This window comes from Grus americana, chromosome 15 (assembly GCF_028858705.1).
Source record: "Grus americana isolate bGruAme1 chromosome 15, bGruAme1.mat, whole genome shotgun sequence".
Classification (NCBI taxonomy): Eukaryota; Metazoa; Chordata; class Aves; order Gruiformes; family Gruidae; genus Grus; species Grus americana.
Genome location: NC_072866.1, coordinates 10,291,986 through 10,312,566, shown reverse-complemented (window position 1 = coordinate 10,312,566; position 20,581 = coordinate 10,291,986). Strand labels below are relative to the sequence as shown.

Sequence of the window (20,581 nt, the reverse complement as noted above, 5' to 3'; positions counted from 1 at the left end):
AAGCAGGATGGGTGACTTGGAAATTGGGATTTGCTCAAGCTGGCATTTGATGGTGATCCCAGTATCCAGCACCCGACGCCTGAGGGATTTGCTCTCCATCTAAACACAGCAGCGCTCGTGGGCGCTGTCCTGCAGGAGGGCGACTTCTCAGGAGCACGTTCCCACCCTGTGCTGCTGCGTTGGACTGGGCTGAGCTGAGGGTCTGGACAGCAGCCCACAGGGGAAGGGAGCGAAAGGGATGCAGGATGTGTCAGCTGGACCAGATGGGGGAAAATCCACGGAGGGATGCTCGTGAGTCTATGCTTTGAGTCTCCCCCCATGAGAACCATGGAGGCCTTGGAGCTTCCTCTCTTCTGGGCGTCAGCAGCTGCCCTGGGTATGGGGGTGCCAACACAGCTCCCTGCTTATCTCCTCCACGGCTGCTACATGGGTGGCCATGGCACGTGGGGGGAGCGGGGCGGGTGCCTCCCATCCTTCCCTCCTCCAAAAAGTGATGCCTGTGGCTCCAAAATTCTCCTGCTGGAGGTACTGGGGGAGCCGTGAGGAGCGTTCAGCCCGTGCTCCCCAGGAGTGGGGGAGGCGGTGGGGGGCCAGGGCACAGCCCGGGGCTGGTTGGCAGCGGCTGCCGGGGGCTGGCGGCTGCGGCACAGGCGGGAGGAGCACCAAGGCAGCTGCCAAGGGCTCGGAGGCTCGCTTGCTAGGGCTTGTTCATGGCACGTACTCCTCAGCAGGGCTCAGAGACCCATACCTTGGATCCCATTTTCTAGGAAAAATGTAGTGAAGAGGGTATTTTTTTTTTTTTCTCTCTCTCTCTCTCCTCCTCCCACTGGTTGCTGGAGGCTTGGGGATGGAGCCATGTGGGGGGTGCTGGGAAAATGCTCAGAGGGGTAGAAAATGTTTGGCTGGACATCTGTGCTAAGGCACCTTGAGTATATCAAGTCAAAGGCTACCTAATCTTGCATTTTAATAGTCTTAGGTGAGTTTCCCTTGCTCTGGGACTGGGGAGCTTTAATAAACAGGTTGCTTTTACAGTACGAAGTCAAAAGAGGTGGGTCCCTTGAGGAGCCTCTGTCCCAGGACACGGGTCACCCTCCGAAGGGAGGGCGGACTGTAATGGGACCTGCTGTGCAAATTGTTAATAGAAGAGTCTCTTAAATAACTAGAAGAAAACACGATCATGAACGAGCCCTCCCTCTCTGGGCAGCACTTCTGAGTTAACAAATTGGCAAGCATTCTGCCAGCTGATCTCACAGGCTGTTGGTTTTTTCTCAACTCTAACCAGCTTCTCCCAATGATGCTTTCCAGCCTTTAATGAGATCGGAGGTTACCCCAACCTGGAAGAGGCCTATTTAAAAGCTGTGCCATCCAAGATTGTTCCCAACACTACCTGCCACCTGCCCAGAGCGGATGCAATGCACCTCTTCCGAGACCCAGTCTCTGGAGATCTGCCCTGGACTGGGATGACTTTCGGGCTGTCTATCATGGCCACGTGGTACTGGTGCACTGACCAGGTAAATGTAAACAAGATTCCCCTGCCCCATGTAACACGGCGTTGCCTGGGGTCCAGGCACGCTCTACTACCACTCTCGCCCTGGAAGTCCACCTGCATCAGCGCTTAGTGGTCCTTCTGGCCGGTGGTCTCGGGGGGCTTCTTTTTGGAGTCAATAGAAGCACCTGGGGCTCCCGCAGCCCTGTTCTTGAGGTGCTTGGACTGGGACAGTTTGGAGAGCGGGATGCCAAGGGGTGTCCTCACCTCCTCGGTTGTCTTCTGGCTTTCTGGTAGGGAGGTTAAGCGTTTGCTTGATGCTTTGGGGTGGCTTGGTGAGAGGTGGCTGGGCTGCGTGGGCTTGCTGGGGCTGAAGGCTTTGCTCTGCCAGTAGGGCTGGCTGCCTGCGATGGTCTTTTTGGGTTCGGCTCCATCCCCTCTGTATTTGGTGGCCCCAAGGGGTTTCTCGTGTGTTGGGGAGCAGGAGACCTCCTTGCCTTGCTCTCTGCCTGCGGGGTTCCTGGGTCGGTAGCGGTAGATGTGCATCCCCTGTTAAAGAGCAGAGAAAGAGATGAGCTACTGCTGTTGTAAGGATGTTGTTCCCCTGCAAGGACACCCCATAACATGTCTGTGCTGTGGACTTGGTCCTCATGCACAAATCCCTCTGCCACTTGGTGTACTCCTTTGCCCAAACTCTTCTGAGACCAGTGTCAGCTCAAAACTGCCTCAAGTTTTAACCATTGCTGCTCCTCTGATTTCTTGCTCTGGCCAAGCACTGTCCTGCACATAGCAGCATCTGAGCAGCCACTTCCTGAGCAGCCCTGGCAACCCAGAGACTATCCCAAGCCAAGTCATGGCTGCCCAGAGATCCAGGACCAAGGACGCCAGCAGCTTCTAAATGCCTTCTCTCCAGCAGCAGCCTGAACAGCCGTCTTAATCATCTAGAGCACTCGTTTCAGGCCCAAAGAGCATTCAGTCATCCAGACCCAACCTGTGGGATTAGGTGGCTACCAAGATTAGATGAAAGGATGGAGGGTTGGGAGAGGAGGTGGGATCAGGAGAAAACAATGAGCTGCAACACCACTGCGGGGGTGGCTCTGATTAGCTGGGTTGAGAGACATGTTTGGATCGGGTCTGAGCATCGTTAATCTTAATTCTGGACTGGGTAAGGCCTTAATGCATGGCTGTGGTCACCAGATATTTATCTTCCTCTTTGGGTGTGTCTGCGCTGCAATCCAGAGGTGTGATTGCACCCCATGCAGACATACCGGGCAAGATTGGATCTAGCGAGTGCAGGTGCTGACGGCAGGATGAGCTGGGGCTGGGAGGCTGCAGAGCTGGCTGCACTGATCTGCTCTGCCACGACCCCCGCCATGCCACCGGTGCTGCATCTCCACCGTGCTATTGGCATCGTCTTGGTGTTCAGTTATTTAGTCCCAATATCCCCTCTGGTCCTTGAGCAGACACCTCCTGCTTTGACCAGAAAGGCTGTGTTAAAGCAGTTTCACTTAAGTAATGCTAGATTGATTTAAATAGATTGCTTAAAGTCAGTGGTAAGGTCTGAGATGTCTTCAGGTGAGAAGGACTAAGGGTGATCTAGCTCCTCTCCCTTCGAGGTCATTACATGCCTGATGTGGTGCACATGGTGCCTGAGCTGGGTGGTGGGTCCTGTGGCTCCTGACATGCTCTGGCTCTTGGGCAGAAGTTAAACCACAGCTTCCCCAAGTATCCCACTCCAGGAACTGGCATCCCATCCTTCCTGCCCACCAGTGCTTGCTCAGGAGTGGCTGAATCCTGCTGGGTGCTGAGCACTTCTCTGCGAGCCTCTGGGGACAGTCTGAGCTCTTTTAAAGGCAGCGTTGGATGTTGCCTATTTAAGAGAGATTGCCTCGAAGCCCAAGGGCTAGCTGTATCATGGATGGGCATGGCTTGGCCAGAGCTTTGAGGTGCGATGGTTTGAGCAGTGTGGGTGGTGGAGTTGTGGTAGGAGGATGCTGGACTCAGTGTCCATTTTGTTGTGGGCACTCTGGGGAAGAGATTGAATAGAAGGGGCAAGAGGAGAGAGGATGGTGGTGGGGAATGGTTGATACTGTCAGGAGGACACACTGCTGTGGTTGCACTGGGCTTTTGTGGTGCTGTGGCATGACACCAACCCATTGCTGGTCTGGAGAGGAACCCAGCCCGTGGGTTGGGTGCACATCTACGCTGCATTTGTGAGCTGCGTTTGGGCCCGATTCCCAGTGGCTCCAGTGTTTGGAGATGCTTGGGATGCAGTTTGGCAAGGAAGAGGCTGATGTGGAATAGGAGATGTTGGCGGCTGCTCAGCTCTCCTGCCCGGCTCTCCCACAGGTCATCGTCCAGCGGTCGCTCTCTGCTAAGAGCCTGAGTCACGCCAAGGCCGGCTCCATCTTGGCCAGCTACCTGAAGATGCTGCCCTTGTTCGTTATCATCATGCCGGGGATGATCAGCAGGGTCCTGTACCCAGGTAAGGGCCCTGCCACGTGGATGTGGAGCTGGGTGGGTATTTTGCCTGTCACTAAGCGATGAATGGGAGTGGGGGGGGAGAGGGACAGGAGAGGACCTGAGTGTCCCCAGCTCTCTCCTTGTGCCTGCTGTGCATTGGCCAATGCTACTGCACTCTACTAACCGTGCAGCTGGGTGTCAACAGGGTTGCATGTGTCTGGGCAAGGCAATGCTCCAGGGATGACTTGGGTGCTGTGCTCTCAGTGTGATGGAAAATACTATGTTTGCCCTGAGCGTGCCTCCGCCTGCGTTTTGGGCTACACTGGGCTGAGGGCCAGCACATAGGAAACGTGGAGCCAGAACAGAAATGTTTGGTGGGGGTTGGTGGTGATTTCTGTTGGATTCGAGGTTTCTAGAGAGTTAATCAAGGATTGCTTTGGTTTATTATTGTTACACATGGGACAAACTATTCTCTGCGCATTTCCATCAGCTGAGTGCTGGCTTTCCTAACCCTGATGGCATGTCAATTTTCCAACTTTTATCAAAGGTCCAGAACGAGATATTGCAGGAACACCAACGTACCTGGCCACTCTGAGCAAGGCGGCACCTGGGTCACAGAGCATCAAAGGGCTCGTTGCTCCTCGCCCTGCATGGCTCCGCAGGGTGCGAGGGGGATATTTGATGTGCGAGGATTAAAACCCTGCTCTGAGCTCCGCGTCACTGGCTGGGAAGGGAGAAGCAAGTGGATTCTGGGCTAGTAAATTTAATTCCCTGTAAATACAGATTAGATGCTCAGCTAGGGTAACCTCAGGTGGCTTCAGCGATTTCAGCTGCTGATTTAGCCCTGGGGGTTTAAATGCCCCGAAAACAGCGGGTGGGGATCCTTGAGACAGCAAAATACTTGGTTGTCGTGCAAGAGGCTGCAGCACTTGGGTGGAAATAGGGGATTGACCCTGTGATCCACCTGCCTGGATGGGGTGATGCTCCTGCTGTCGTGGGGATGCTGGTGTGCACCCTGTGGTCTTGCATGGGGTGCTGGCGTGCACCCCGTGGGGTGACAAGGTCTGGCGTCACTCATGGATCAGCTATGAAGCTGCTGACTACAGTGCTCGCCTACAGAGGTTGCCGTCCCTGTTTCTCCGCTGTCTTGTTCTGCCTAATTATGTGTCCGAGTGCTTTTATTTTGATGCTAATCACCATTGCAAGGAGCTAGAAAACAAGCCTGAGAAGGACACGCCTGCACGCACAGTCTGTCCCTGGCTGGGCATGATGCCACTGCTGATGGGCTGTGGGATGGAACCCAGCGGCTCCAGGCACAGCCGTACAGAGCCACTGGGCTCCATCCCACAGCCCAATGCCATGGGATAATCTTTAATTCCTGAAAACCTCCCGTTTACCAGCTGTTCCCATTGCACTCCCAGACACCAAGAGCTGTGGCATGGCCACCAGCCTTCCTGACCAAGAGCACCTCTTGGGTGACTCCTACCATCGCTGCATGTAGAGAGTTATTCTCCCATATGGGTAGTCTCATCTCAGCATCTAGGACGCGACACCAAAGCTAGGGATGACACCACGCCTTGGCTGAGCTGGCTGGGTCACCTCCAGGTTTGCAACCTTTGTAGGGTGGAGAAACATAGGGAAGGTTATAGCAAAAAGTCCTACCTGTGCAGCACTGCTGGGGTAGGAGCTGTTGCCATCCAGGATGGTGCGGGGCAGCACGCACCTAATCTCCACGGCGTTGCTCCTCCTCTTCGTCATGTCCTCCACATGGACATGCTTCAGGGATGGAAGGCTCCCCAGGGGGCTGAGGAAGGTGCCCCGGCTGATGTGAGGGTCGCTGAGCTTCCTCTGCATGGGAAGGATCTCCCCGTTGTGGGTGACATCCGAGTTGGTTCGCCGGAGTGGCCCATAGCGATCCCTCACCTCGAAGTACTCGTCTGAGATGGAGGAGGCGTTGGAGCGGCGGTAGCTGTGGTCAGCAGAGCTGCTGGAGTAGCTCTCCTGGTCACTGAGAGTGATGTACTCCTCTTCCTCCTCCTCCTCCCCATCTCCCAGCCCATTATGGGTGCAGGGAGGCCCTTTGTCCTCCTGTGTCCCTGTCACTGGCCGGTCTGGCTGGAGATGGCAGGATTCCATTGAAGCTCCATTGGGCTTCTCCTCTGGTTCCTGCTTTGAACCCTCATGGTTGGCTGGCAGTGGTTGTATGTCATCCTCTGGGGCAGTGACACTCTCACAGGGCGTAATGACTTTGGTCACAAGGACACCAGCAGGGATGGTCCTTGGCTTTGGAACTGGGGGCTTGATGTCCTCCAGTATCTCCTCTGGTGGCTTTAAGCAGTGGCCCAATGGTGAAGTGGTAAACATTCCTGCTTGCTTCATTGTCCAGCTGATGCCTTCGATGGGGCTGGTAGCAGGGCCTGCAGGAGCTTCCATGGGAGTGTGTGGGGTCTGTCTTTGGTAGGGGGACACCAGAGGTGGCTCTTGGTTTGAGTTTTTCTTGATCTCCATCTCCCTGTTCTTCAGCATCTGCCGGTGCTGGGCGCTGGCCTGGGAGACATCACAGACTTTGATGCGGTTCATCTGCGAGAGCTTTACGTTCTTTATCTTGGGGTCGATAATGTTGATGTAGCCCAAGACTTCGCTCCCGGGCTCGGGGTCGGGCTCGACCCAGGTGGGCAGATAGTCAAACATGTTGGCTTTCTCCAGATTCAGGAGGCCAGGGTGGATGAGTAGGGAGAGATCTGCCATGTCTCCATGCCTGTCGCCCACCTGGCCCTCAGGCAGGGCTTTGCCTTTGTTGTCAGTTTTCTGGTTTTTGTCCTGGTTCTCTGATGAAGTCTTGCTGATCTGGTCGGCGCTCTTCGCCTTCACCAGGGCATATTTAGGGTTTATCAGCTTCTTCACCACAGCGTTGGCGGGGGTCACCGGCACGACGGAGGGCAGTGTTACAGGCTCAGGTTCGGGCTCTTCACCCATGGAGATGGACTTGAGGCTCACCCCCTTGGACATGAGGTAGAGCTCCTGGAACTGCTTGTCGAATGCCTCTACCACTTGGCCTGAGAGGACTGTGATGACATTTCGGTCCGTCCTTGCCGCAGACCAGGTGAAGCTGGAACAGAAATGTGTTGGAAAGTCTCTGAGTGCTTGCTGGTAAATAACACACCTCTCCCCAGCCCTGGCTTTCCCCGGGGGATTGATGGTGCTAGCAGGGACATGATCTCGCTGTAAACATTAATAATAATGAGACTGAAGAAATAGCTCTCATCCCAAATTAGAATGAAGGATTGAAGTCTTGAGCACACTGGAACTTGAAGTAAAAATAAAAGGTATTTGATGTGAGCTAGTTTTTCACTTTAGTGTTGGTGCTTTTCCTTTCTCAGTTTGGGTTAGTTAAGAAAAGCAACTTGTAAATGGATGTGGTGTTTGTTGTGGCCAGAAAGTAGGGAATGTTTCAGTTCCATGTTTACGAAACTTGTCTGAAATTGAAAAGCTTACTGAGATGGATCTATTTCTACCAAAACAAGTTTTCATTTGGACAAATTGGAATAGGCTTTGGGTAGGAAATGTTTAACTGGAAAACCTGAGGTCTAGGACTGGCTGCGGTTTGGTACTTTTGTCCATCCTTGTGCTCATGACATGCACTGACAGAAACACTTGGTGTGTCCCACCACCTCTGAGAAGGAGGGGTGTCCTAGACCTGGCTGTGGGGTGGTGGGAACCCCTTGGGTCCCACTCCAGATCTTGGCCTTGCAAAATCATCTCCCAAGTTTAGGAGGAGGGGAGCAATTCTGGTACAGGGTCCTGGGGCCAGGCTGGGCAGGGACCAGGACGTGGTCCATGTCGGTCCTTTGACTAAGGCTTCTATGGGGTGGGCAAGAGGAGACACCACTGATTACCTGTAGGATCCGCACATGGCCCGGTCCCCATCCACAAACATGAACTTCTGGGCCAAAGCCCCTTTGAACTTGGTGGCCGAGCGTGTGAAAAACTCTGTCCCCCCTGTACTCCGGACTCGCAGGTTCTACAAAGCAAAGGCAGAGGTGTGAGCAGGAGCAAAGGACTGGCCTTCAGAGCATCGCTCACCCCTGTGGATGCTCCACAGCCCCTCCGAGGATGGGGAAATGGTCTTCATGGCTGGCTCAGAGGAGGCCACAGTGATGGGAAGATAAAATAACTTGCCCAGGGCCATGCAGCGAACCAAGGATTTGGCTTCAAGAATTTCCTGCTTTGCCCATGTGTCGGACAGTGTTTTCTACCTTGTGAACTTGGCGCTGCCTGCATCCGTGGGAGAGCAGTGTGTGATAATGCTGCCAAACGCTTTCCATCTCCTGTGATTTATGCAAATCCCATCATGGGAGAGGTGATTCTTCACCTCCTCCTCAGCGGGAGATGTACAAGGGGTTTTAGGGGAAGATGGTAGCCCCAGGGCAGCGCAAGTGGACCTGATGGCAGTGGGCTTGTTCTCCACCGAGTTTCCCCCTTGCTGTGCTCCTAAATCTGAGCATCTAGCCCTGTTTTTAAGGGTGAGTGGGAGAAAAACCAGGGGAAAACATCTTTTCACCCTCAGGAAACAAAACCTGGGCATGTGGGCCAAAAGGGCATGTCCTGCATTGGGTCCCTGCAAAGGTGGCCAAGGAGTGGGGCGTCCTCCCCACAGGGAGCCCAGACATGGACGGGCAGCCCTGACTCTGAAAAAATGTTTATCTTCAGTCTGCTTCATGCCTCTGTGCTTTTCTCTGGCGGACACCAGCACATTTTTGCAGCTGAGCAGATAGCATCGTTCACTGCAAATGGTCTCCCTTGGGTGGGGAGAAAATATTTTCTTATGAAAGCACCCGCATTCCTCCTGTTCCTGCCGGGATGTTGGTAATGCCATTGCTAAAGGCACCATGTCATCACCAGGTCATGTCCTCTGTGGTATTTGTCCTCCTCACCTCCAGCCTTCCTCATCTGCTTCCCTGGGGTCTCTTTTGTCCCTGTAGACCAGGACCTGGCACAGCCCTAACCTGGGTGTGAGCCGAGCTGGGGCACGCCTGGTCCCCACTTCCACGTGCCTGGCAGGAGGGACGGTGATTTGAAGCTGGTTTTGGTGTGATGCAAAAGCAAAGTCTTTCCTGACCAGTTTTCCAGGGAAGTTTTACATGCTGAGGGGAGAAGTTTGAGGGTTTTATGGTGTGTTTGATTTTTGGTTTTTCCTAGCATTCATCTTTTCGCCTGGTGTGGCTGGGGGGGAGCGGTGCTCAGCACCCCAGTGCCCAGCGTTGGGCAGTACTGGGGGTGCTGGGGCTGGCTGGCAAGCAGGTTGGGGTGGCAATTCCCATCCCTGCCCCACGTTGTCCCTACGCGGGGCTGCCGAGAGAGCGATAGTGCCTGGGGTGTGGGTCGGACGGCTGCTGGGTAATGCCTGCACCCAAGGCTGAGCCCTCTGCCCATCGCCAGCCTGGGCGTCCCCGGCTTGCGGCTCTCCCAGGGCGTCGATCTCTCCCGCTCGGAGACGAACCTTTGCACAAAGGCACAAAGCAGCCGTGGGTTTTTCTCAGGTAACACCCAGGGGAACAAAGCTCCCCAGAAGCAAGGTGCCGGTTACCTTTCCCTTCCTCCTCGCTCCCGGCGTACCGCTGCTGTTAAGTAAGATCTGTTTATTTAATCTCTCCCAAGACGAGCGCTCAGCAAGCGAGTGCCCAGCGTGATGGCCGGCTGCCGAGCCCGGGACAGGTGAATCACTCCCCAAGCACTCACCATTGCTCAATGAAGCAACCGCCTTGCCCAAGCTGCCTTGCTAATTGCGAAGCGTGGAAGGCGCTGAGATAACGACATACGTTTCGTTAGCATCTCCTGGCTTACGAAGCAGCTCCCAGACACTGCCCTAGTTTCCTCACAGCCTCCTGCCCTGCTGCATCCCTTGCTAGCAAATTGGCTGCAATATGTGGCAAATCCCAACTTCTAGACATTTGCCGAGCTCTGCAGGTGTTCTCCTGCTTTTCCAGTCCTGCCACCGGATTGCTAATGCATTAAAACACCGGCGTGCGTCAGCTCTGGCTTTTCTGGTCCCGGAGCAGAAGCAGTCTGCAGGGTACCAGACTCTCCGGGGAGTTTGGACGCGGGTAAAAGCTCAGTTGCGTCTGCTTTAATTGTTGTGAGCAGCAATTAAGCAGGGCCGGCGGGCTCGGCGGCTGGGGAAGGCGTGAGCCTGGCAGGCCAGTGGTTTTGGCTCACTGGGGTGGGGGTCCTCAAGCCCCCCCCGTGTGTCCTGGCCCCGCTCCAGCCCAGCATGAGGGTGTCGTGGCTCCTACGTGTTCCTGCTCAGCCGGGGGTTCGCCCTCACTGTAAGCAAATTTGGTGAGCTTGCCCGGGCATGGGCCTCCCCGCCAGCCATTTGGCAGCCAGCGTGCGCGGCTGCGTGACGTCAGGCGCGGAGACACACCACCTTTCTGCCAAGCAACAGGCAAGGCCCGGTGACTCGCAGCTGGTGGGTAAAGTACAGCCGGGAGGGGGGCGTCTGCAAGCCCTGAAACTGCTGGGCTGCTCCAGCATGTTTGCATCCGACGCCAGGAGCATTGCACCCAGCGGGGAGCCCGGGACTTTGTCCTGTGGCTGGAGCGAGGGTCCCCGCTGCTGCTCCTATAACCCCCTGCCCTCTCCTCTGTCTCTTTGTCTTCCTTTGCCTTTGCACGAGCGAGGGTGGTGAGGGCATCCTTGGCAGCTGCCGGGATCGCAGGCAGTGTGTGCGCCTTCCTGCTCCGCTCCCGGCCCCGTGCTGGGGCGGAGGCCCCCGGAAAAGGGGAAAATCAAGTTTTTTAATTCCAGCCTCTGACTTGCGGGAATGCCCGAAAGTGAGAGAACCGGCCGGCGGTTGCTCCTGCCGGTCCTGCCCCTGGGGCAGGAGCAACCACGGGGCTGATGAGAGCACGGATCTGGCACTGGCAGAGCATCCTGCCTCTCGTGCCTTCCCTCTCGCTGGCTTATTCACCAGGAGGAGCTGAGCACGTAGGTTTGCCCTGGGCTTTGTAGTGCCCTGCTTGAGTTGCGCCCACCTTTGTGGGGCAGCAGCTCCCTGAACACCCCTCTGCCCCAAAGCCAGCTCTGGGGGGTACCAGCAGCCCACCGGGCTTTCTGTATCCAGGTTTACTGGGTGGAAATCCATGTGCCCATCTCTTATCTGTTCCTCTCCATCCTGCTGCTCCTGGGTTTGGGCATCATCTTCAGCTTTGACTACAGAAAAAATGGACTATGCTCATCCAGCCCTGCCTGAAGTTTGGGGGCTGTGATCTCCCCAAGACAGGAGGGAGCAGGGCTGATAGCTCTGATTATCTCCCTACGTGGGAGGAGGTTGCCTGGCCCCGGACCCTTCAGGTCATCCTTACCTTCAAGTGTCCAGCGTGCATCTGGGCTCGCTCGCACATCTGAAGGAAGTGCTTCACGTTGGTCTCATCCAAAATGATGTAGACTCCCACTTTCCTCTTGAAGCCCGCATCCAGGAGGTCCTTGAAGATGTCTACATCGGTGAACATGTCCATGACCACTGCAATGACCTGGAGAGGGGAGAAGAGAGGTGAGTCTGGGTAGCATGGCTGGGTGACAGCCCCGAGATGTAGGCTGTGCTTGGGCGAGAGCTGAAGCAACATGCTCTCTCTCTTTCTCTAGGAGGTTGGGATTAGGTGTGGGGGAGCTCAGGCTCCCCCCAGCTCTGGCCAGCCTGAGGGTGGAAAGCAGGAGCCCCCGGTCCCATTCCTCTGCTGTTCACTACGGGAGGTTCGGTCTCTGGGGGTGGCCTGTAGCATAACATACTTGTGGAAAAATTGGTTTCTGAGGGTTAATCTAACTTTCCTGCCTTGAACAAGCAAGGTTTCTGTCTGAGAAGTTTTGCTCTCGGCACTGTCTGTGGCCCCATCACGGGGAGCACCAGAAGGGGAAACCTGCGATGCAATGATGTGTCTGTCTGTCCGAGGGCACATCGCATGAGGTGGTTGCTGTCTCTGGGGTTGCCATGCATGCTTGTGTTGGGTGAACCAGTATAAAAATGAGCTAAAAGTGACTCTAAGCTTGGTAGAAAGTATCAGGGCACCTCTGAGGTGCATTCAGGAGCTGAAATGACTTTTAATATCTTTTAAAATCGGGCCCGTTGTGCAAGCTGACAGCGTTGCTTGAAAAGTCGGCAGTTTGCAGCTCCCAGTGCCTGTGATCGGCTGATGTCCTAAGTCCAGGCTGCTGCTAGCAGCAATGGGGTTGGGTTCAAGGTCGGTTCTGCACTGTGAGGCCACAGCAGAGCACCGGGGCAGGTGGTGTTTCTGTCATGGGGGCTGCCGATGTCTCTCTTGGTCTCGCTGCCCAGCCCTTGCCTGGCCAGCAGCCTGCCGGGTGCTCAGGGCGCTGCTCCTGCTGCGCAGCATCCCTCCTTCCTTCCAGGCTGTATGAAAGCGGAGCAGAGCTGGGACGACGGTGCCAGCACCCCGTGCAGTGACAGCAGGGCTCGGCACATGGCAGCATCACCGTTACTTGCAAGCTGGAGCTGCCTTTGTACCCAGGGCATTTGCTGCTGTGGTGGGGCCAGGGTGAGTCCCGCATGCGATAGGAAGGTGCATCTGTACCGCGTCCAGCCACGCTGGGATTTTGCTGGGATGGCTGCCTAAGCACCAAAGTTCACTCCGCACCCATGGATTTTGTCTTCCTGGAGATGGCATCGCCCATGACACAACACTGAGCCGCAGCGGTGCAGCATGAGATGTGCAGGCAAAGCTGCCTGCAGCCCAGCTGAGCATCTCGGCGCAATCCCCGGGGTAGCGATAGGGCAGCGCAGCCCTGCAGCCACGTCTGCCTCCCCTCATCCCACACTGAGTGGCAACAGCCATGCAGGAAAGCGACTTGTCACTGGGGCATTGGCATGTCATCATCCCATGCTTGGAAACCAGTTGGTGTCCCCATCTCTGGCTGTTCCTGGAAGGTGCCCTGGGTCAAGGGGAGATGGGTGCTCTCAGCCCTTTGCCCTTCCAGGAGGGCTCTGCTGGCCACAGCATGTGGCTGAGCCATGGAGGATGCCAGCATGGGTGTGTGCACACCGTGGGGTGACAGAGGGAGACCCCGGGATGTTCCTCCCTCAGGAGGGAAGGGATTGGGATGGTGCTGGGCGCTTGCACACTCAGGCACGTCCAGTCCAGGGCTCTCAAAGCACCAAGCTGCCTTTTAATTAGTTTTGTGCCACAGGAGGTGGAGAGCTCTAATTAAGAGGAGGATCATGCATTATGACACTGCTGGCTCTTCCTTTTCTGCAGGCGATGGGGTGAGGAGTGAGGCTGCACGGGGAGCCCCAGCCCATGCCATCTCCAATGCTGCCCCGACCTCCCCAACCTCAGCCACACATGAGCATTTTGGGAGGTGCCAGCGAGCCAAGCAAGGGGGGATGTTATGGCTCTGCCACTTGATTTTAACTGAATTCCCATTTATCCTCACCTGAGAGCTTCTAAACAGGTTTTGCCATTGAAAGGATAAATCCTCCTGCACGTGCTTGTGTGTTTTGCATGTCATTGTTGTCATGGTGGGGAAACTGAGGCAGAAAACCGGGTGCCTGCTTTGCATGGGCTGCCCAGTGAGGGCTGCGCTCATCTCACCAACGATGTGAAGTGGGACAGGTTCAAAGCCACTCTTAAATCTCAGGGCTTGGCTTTTCCATTTACAGCAAGTAATTGAGGAGGAGCTGTGTTGTCTGCCACGAGTCCCAGGTGAGGGACACCTGAGCTGGGACGGTGTCTCCCTGGCTCGAGGAGGTGGGTTTGGTTGTAGACGCTTTGCTCCCATCTCTGACACTGATGCTCCATGTGGCTGTGGTCATGTCTCTTTGCCTGTTCACTGCGTTTTCTCTGGGGGTGGTTGAGGGCTCGTAAAACGGGGATGATAATAGTATTGGCTTTCATTTTGGGAGGGAAAGGGCAGTTTCTCACTGCGGTCCTGGCATTCCCAAAGTCGTGGCTTGCTGCTATGGCTCTGAAGGTGAGAAGGTGCTTGGCAGGGCACAGTGGCATGCCCCCTCCCAAGCACTGCTCACGCAGGGATGGTGAGCAGGCAGCGTGCTGCAGGCAGTTGCCCAGGGCAGCTAGCTCAGGCAGCAAGGAGGCAGCCCGGCTTTCACCCGCTTGCCCACATTTTCAACCCAATTCCTCCTGCTCAGCTGGTGCATCCTGTTGCCACTCAGCGCTTCTGTTTCCCTCCCTGCTGCGTCTTGCCTGCAGGACAGGCTTGGCCTCAGTTTGTCACTGGGATCTCATGCCAGCGTGCCAACGCGCTACCCTGGCATGAAATGGGCCGGGAGAGCAAGGACGGTGCTGGCAGTGCTCCTGACGCGGTGACTGTCCAGGGACCGCAGGGGTGAAATCTGCTGCTGCGTTGCTTGTGCTCAAACTTCAGCTGGGACCGGTTGGTCCATGCCAAACTCAGGTGCAGGGTTTAATCTGCAAAGAATGGAGGTCTGTCTGCTCCAGAGAAGTGAAATCCTGTGTGCTATTTACTTCCCACCCCAGGGAATGGGAGTGTCTGCAGCAAACTGTGCCATCCTGCTCCGGGGAGCGAGCTTGGCACCCTTGTCCTCGCCGCCTCTTCCAGGGCAGCGCTTGGCTCCTGCGTGCTCGGTACCGGGGAGGTCCCCAGCAGCAGGACAGAGGCACCTCTTCCCAAAGCCCTTTTGCCGCTGCGACGTCCCAGGAAGCTTCACCACCTCTTTGCTGTTCATCCAGAGGTAGCGGAGAAGGCCAGCCCCAAATCTACAGCCAGATGCTCCCAGTGCCCGAGTGGGTGATGCTTTTCTTCCTGGGGTCCCAGGAGCTGCCAAGATCCATTGGATGCAGTGGATGTGCAGGTGCCGGATCCCGACACCACTTGGAGCGGTGAGCATCGCATCCCCTCGGACGCTGGGCAAATGGTGTTAGGATCCTTCTGAATGGCTTTGACGAGTGCATAAACTGCAGGATCAGGTTTTATAGAGGAAATTAGAGCTCCTTATAAGCTCACTCTGAATCATCAGATAATGACTTTTGGGGCGCACACCACGTGGGCATTTAATAAATTAGGCAGGCACCAAGGCACAATTAGAGGAAGCATGTTGGGATGAGGGTGAGGTGGGACAAGTAACATTAATAATTGCTCTCCCCTGTCGACCCTTTCATCCAGGAATGGCAGAAGGTTTTGTAAACAGTAATTAATAGGGCCTCCCAACCTTTGCTGGAAGTTGCTCAGGGTAATTATATCACCGCAATCTCAATGTGGAACCTCAAGTGCAGAGAGGAGGTCAAACTCACTGCTGTCTCTGGTGGCTTTTGGCCAAAGTCAGTGTTTTCAGCCTGCTCTGGCTTCTGGTCAGATAGACCCAAAATCTAGAGAAGAAGAGAGGAGGGACAACTTCCTCTCCACCCATCCTGTGAGCTTTGCAGCCCAAGGGGATCTGCCATCAAGGGAGAGACATCTGTGCCACGACCAGACTTGGTGAAGGTCTCCAGGGTGAAGCCCAGTGCTGCACCATGTCTCTGACCACCTCCATTTGTTGGCCACGAAGATGGGGATATTCTGGGAGAGCAGGGACGTGGCTGCAGGATCCTGCCTCTCTTCTCTCCCATTTATTCCCAGAAAGAGGAGGAGATCATTTGCATCCCCTGCTCCAGCTCACCTAGGTTTGCCTCTCTGCAGAGCAAGGCAGAAGCTCTGAACTCAGCAGCATTTGGCTTTGTTCCTGCAAGCAAGTAGGTTCATCTGCACCATCAAAGGTGCCTCACATCTCAGCTCTTGGCTTCCTCACCCCAGCTCTGAGCTGCCGTGAACCTACCCAGCATCAGCAACACTCACATGGGCTCTGAACTTTCTTTGGCCAGACTGTCGGGTGAACTTTGCTCTTCTGGCCACGAGACAGCAACCTGCGTGGTGGTGTTTGGTGTGTGGCATCTGAGAGCATGTCAGACCAAGTATCTTTGACAGCAGCAGAGCAAGGGTCATCCTCTGGGATGCACTACTGAAGAAGCTCTTCCAAGCCCATGCTCTGGATGAAAAGCGCTGCCATTGCCCAGTGGGATGGGACAATCTGGCAGGGATCTCCGCAGGGTGGCCAAGGGACACTGCAGGAAGGACGGGGCATCTAGCCAGCCTGTGTGACATCTGATGGAGTGGCAGCCGGACCATCCCTCTGTCCACTCTCTGCTTTCTCAGCCAAACTCTTTCACCTCTAAGCTGCCGTGAAGACCTTTAAGCTTCAGCTGGAATCTCTGGGTGCAGAGGAGGGTCATCTAGCCGAGCGTCCCCACGCATAGGAGCACCCACACCAGCAGTCACCTGGGCTCAGCTGTATGATAGCAGGTTCAGCTGCAGTAACTGTGGTCCTTGTATACGGGGTGGGAGACCTCTGGAAGAACCCCGCTTGTCAGACCCTGTAATTCCTGCCATCCCCAGACTGCGGGTTTGAAGCACGTGCCCATCTCTATGTCTCCTGGGGTGCCATAAACTTCAAGCAGGCTCCTGCATGTCAGCAGCAGTGTCACCATGTCTCACCCCAGTGGCAGGGACCACCTGGACCAGGAGGCAGAGCCCAGCCCTGCTCATGGGACATCAAGGGACCGGTGACAAGCAAGGCTGCATCAACCACAGCCACATCCCTGTGGCTTGGAGAGGCTCCAAGGAGAGGTGGGGATGGTGCAGGCAGCAGGGCCCGGCAGCTGCCTGACTCAACTGCCTGGCTCTCCTGAGCAGGGAGAGGGTGGTAGGATGACTCAGGGGATGATGTTTGGGGAGGGGGGGGAGCAGGCAGGAAGCTGTGAGTAGGCAAAGCCAGGCAGGAGCTGCAAGCCTGGGTGAGAGGCAGCTGGAAAGACCCGAAGATGAGACATTATTTGTAGTTGGGGAGTTCTCTCATCCTCCATCCTATGGTACTTCAGCCCTCCCTTCCTTCTGTCCTCACTGCAAAGTCCTTCGTCAGGGAAAATATTGCGGGGAAGGACAGGTCACCTCAACTTTTGCAAGGTCACAGTGGCCAGAGACGGCTCCTGTCCACAGCAGGGCAGCCCCGGTCCCCCGCATCAGCTGTCCCCGTGAGCCTGCTGGCTCAGGCACGTTGGGAGATCAGTTTTCCTGCCTGAGCCGGGGCTCCTCATGCTCAGACCCCCAGCCCTCTGGTCCTGGAGAAGCTCAGATGGCTCCTTGCCACCAGGCTTCCCTCTCTCCTGCCAGGATCTGTGAACCCAGCACTGTCCCTGGCCCTGGCACGGGGTCTCCAGAGCCAGCTGGCCCAGATGCATCCCAGCCTGTCTCCCCCTGGCAGGGTCTCCCTGTTTTCCTGCCGGAGCATCCCCGGGGTTTGGATGCTCCTTTCTCGGAGCTAGATTTCTGAAAGGAGCAGATGCACAGAGCTCAAAGGGCTTCACGCACCAGCACCACCAATCCAGCAGGTACTGACGCCTCCTGCGCTTCCCAGCTGGGACTGGGTCACTGGGAAATACCAGCAACCTCTGCCCACCACTGCTGGCCTTCAAACGCATGCCATCATCTCCCTCCTGCCCACGACACGAGCTTGACCCCGTCGCTCATCCGCCCCAACTCCCTGCTCCTTGGTTTGATGCCACAGGGAGGATGATGAGTCTCAGCCCAAATCCCCTCAGCATCTCTCCCACCTTGTCCTGCACATCAGCCCATAGTTTTCCTCCTAAAGCCAGGATGAGGCCGATTTGGAGCACTGCAGCAATCTCAGGCCAAGCTCGACCCTCGCACACGTCAGCGCCAGACCAGTGGCTTTGGCTGTTTTGCCCCAGGGCTGAGTTTGGCTCCTCTGGTTCCTGCGTGTTGCCACATGCAGTCAACCGGGGCTCTGGGAATAATGATCACGGGTGCCTGGGACTGTGGGCTCGCAGCTGGAAAGCAGCTCAACTAATTTTTTCATTTTTCTCCCTGGTGGTTTTCCCCACAGCCCTGTAGGGACCCTGGGATTAACGATGCTGCCATACGGATCAGGGGAAGGGCCGTGTTGCTCCCAGGGAGCGCTGGACCAGGCTAACGGCATCTTCAGCAAAATCCAATCCCCAAATATTGATTACACTGAATGAACGTGGAAAAACCCGAACACTTGACCCCCCGATGCCTTTGCTTAGGCAGAGCTTCCTGCAGGACGGGGATTGCCTGGTGGAGCAGGACTTTAGGATCTGTCCTGGGCAGGACAGCCCGGGGCAAATCCTGCCCCGTCACTACGGTGCAACTCACCTTCTGAGCCTGGCAGATCATCTTCCGCACCACCTCCTTGATGTGCGCTTGCCCCTCGATGGGCGGCTGCATGTAGACGGTGGCACGGGTGACCCCGCGGTAGGCGATGGTCTCGGGCCAGCCGAGGTCCAGCTGGGGGATGGAGCGGTCGGACCTCTGTGGCCAGTACTCCAGGGAGGGGGCCACGTCCTGCTCATCCCCTTGGCTGTTGCGATCGCCTTCGCTCTCCCCCACACTGCTGCCATGGCGTGGGATGTACTCGGAGCCGGGGTCGTACGTCTCCAACGTGTCCAGGATCTTCTTTAGTTCCAGCTCAGAGAGGAAGTCCCTGATGTTCTCCTTCTTCAGGACCTCGTAGAAGGCGTCGGGGCCGCGGGAGGCCAGTGCCTCCAGGGCCAGGCGTTGCTCCTCGCTGTAGAAGAACTCGGGCTTGGACTCACTGGACCTCCAGTTGACGTGGCTGTCGTCCAGGCACTGCACCTGGGAGAAAGCCATGGTGACAGCACACGCCGGTGCGCTCTCCAAAGGGACCTCTGTTCCCCCAGCAAGCACCGGATGTCAACAATAAATAAAAAATTAATTATTCCCTGGTCTTTAAATACACGATTTGCTTTGCTTTGCCCTCCCCGGCTCAATGTGCAGCTGAGGAAATGTGCCGCTCCCTTCTCTGCCGGCTCCTGCCACGCTGGAGCTCTTCACTGGGGAAGAGGATTCGGTTTCTTGCTTGCTCCCGGCTCTGCGTGGAGAGAGGGCTCCCGGCGAGAAAAACCTGGCGCTTCCCACGGTTGGAGCTGGGCGAAGGGGCAGAGACGGCCCCAGGCACACGTGCACCACCAGCAAGGTCCTCTACCTCTGGGTCCGCGGTCTTCTCATCCTCTGCTCTTTCAAGACAGCGATAATACCGGAAAAGCGGAAAAGAAACACACAAAACCCCGGCTTAATAAAGGGCAGAGAAAAGCAGCATTTCTCAGCCTAAAAGCTGTCCGTGGTTATCGTTCCTGGAGAACTGGGTCAGCCGGTGGGTTTTGTGGCAGCGAACATCTCCGTCAGCCTCTCGTGCATTGCCCTGGCTGGCAGGTCGATTATTTCGGGCTCCTGCCAGCGCAGTGCCGGGCTGGACAGGTAATAGCAAGAAGTGAAAAGAGGAAAAGCAAAAGAGTGATTCATCGCTCCGCCCTGCCCCACCTGCGGTCACATGCTGCCTTCACATATTCCCGGCACGTTAACTCTTTCGGCTGATGCCGTCCTCGCACCTCCCCAGAGTCCCCCGGGACCGCGCGGGTGCGGGAGGTCGGTGGGCGGCTGGGAAGGGGTGTGGGTGTTTGTCTTGGGGGAAAAAAAAGTGTCTCTCTCCTGAAATCCCCCCCTCTCCTGGTGTGCTGGCTGCTAAGTCAATGTTTTCCAGGAGAGCAGCTCTGGCTCATGGTTAACCCCTCCTGTGCCAAGTGCAAGGACCCCCGTGCTAGCGCGGGAGCTCGGACCTCAGGTGAGTCCCAGGTGGTAGCACCAGGTCAGAGCTGCCATAATGGTTCAAAGCTGCACTGGGGGTTAGACTGGGCATTAGGAAGCATTTCTTTACCGAGAGGGTGGTCAAACACTGGAACAGGCTCTAGAGAGGTGGGCGATGCCCCAGGCCTGTCAGTGTTTGCGAGACATTTGGACAATGCCCTTAACAACATGCTTTAACTTGGTCAGCCCTGAAGTGGTCAGGCAGTTGGACTAGATGATCGGTGGAGGTCCCTTCCAACTGAACATCATTCTATTCTATTCTGTCATGAGGTTTGCAGCAGATACACGGTCACGGCGCTTGATGTTGTTATGGCAGATTGCATTAATAACTGGGACATGGGCAAAAACCGCCACCCTGGATTCATCAGTTGGTGCCCATCGCCAGAAGCCAGAAACACGGAGCTTTCTACTTGGAAACTCAGATGAAGATGAATTTCAAGAATTGGGGTCAGATTCTTGTACCGATGCAAAAAAGGAAAGTGCCAGGGGCTGCGTCTCGCTCCCTCACGTTAGAGCAGCTCATCTGGATTCGCAGCCGTGTAAATGAGAGCCCCGCTTGAGTCAGGCTCCCAAGGCGAAGCCGCCCGTCTGCCCGGGCACTCGGCCATCAAATGCTCCTCGCCGCAGACACGGTGGCCGTGCGGCACCCTGGCTGCCCTGTCCCCGGCTGGGGCTCGCGGCATAGCAAAGCGCTGGGCCCGGAGAGGTTTTTGGAGGAAAAATGAGTCAAAAATGTGCAGAAAGGGGTGAAACTCCAGCGGGGTTTTCTCAAAGCTGGGCTGTGGCAGGCTGAGCTGATACCTGCTCAGCTTTAAGTTACGGTAATGGGCTACTGAGGGGAAATGGGGGCTTTTCTCCTCCTGCATTGGAGTATAAGGATTTACGCAAGTGTTTGGGAAAGGC

At 56.0% G+C, this 20,581-nt stretch overlaps 2 protein-coding genes across 3 annotated transcripts in view; one reads left to right on the top strand and one right to left on the bottom strand.

Annotated features, from left to right (window-relative positions):
* Positions 1-20,581, top strand: part of SLC5A10 (solute carrier family 5 member 10) — a 40,443-nt gene that overhangs the window by 12,890 nt on the left and 6,972 nt on the right. For both annotated transcript variants that reach the window (XM_054843296.1, XM_054843295.1), the window contains exons 8-9: positions 1,306-1,511; positions 3,836-3,971. In XM_054843296.1, coding sequence (XP_054699271.1) covers positions 1,306-1,511; positions 3,836-3,971 — 342 coding nt within the window. The remainder of the gene's footprint in view (positions 1-1,305; positions 1,512-3,835; positions 3,972-20,581) is intronic.
* FAM83G (family with sequence similarity 83 member G) lies at positions 1,466-19,154 on the bottom strand. Its single transcript, XM_054843293.1, has 5 exons — positions 18,170-19,154; positions 11,314-11,481; positions 7,846-7,970; positions 5,612-7,058; positions 1,466-2,035 (listed from the first exon to the last, which is right to left on the bottom strand). Exons 1-5 carry the CDS (start codon positions 18,662-18,664, stop codon positions 1,616-1,618), a joined length of 2,655 nt encoding a protein of 884 aa, XP_054699268.1. The 5' UTR covers positions 18,665-19,154; the 3' UTR covers positions 1,466-1,615.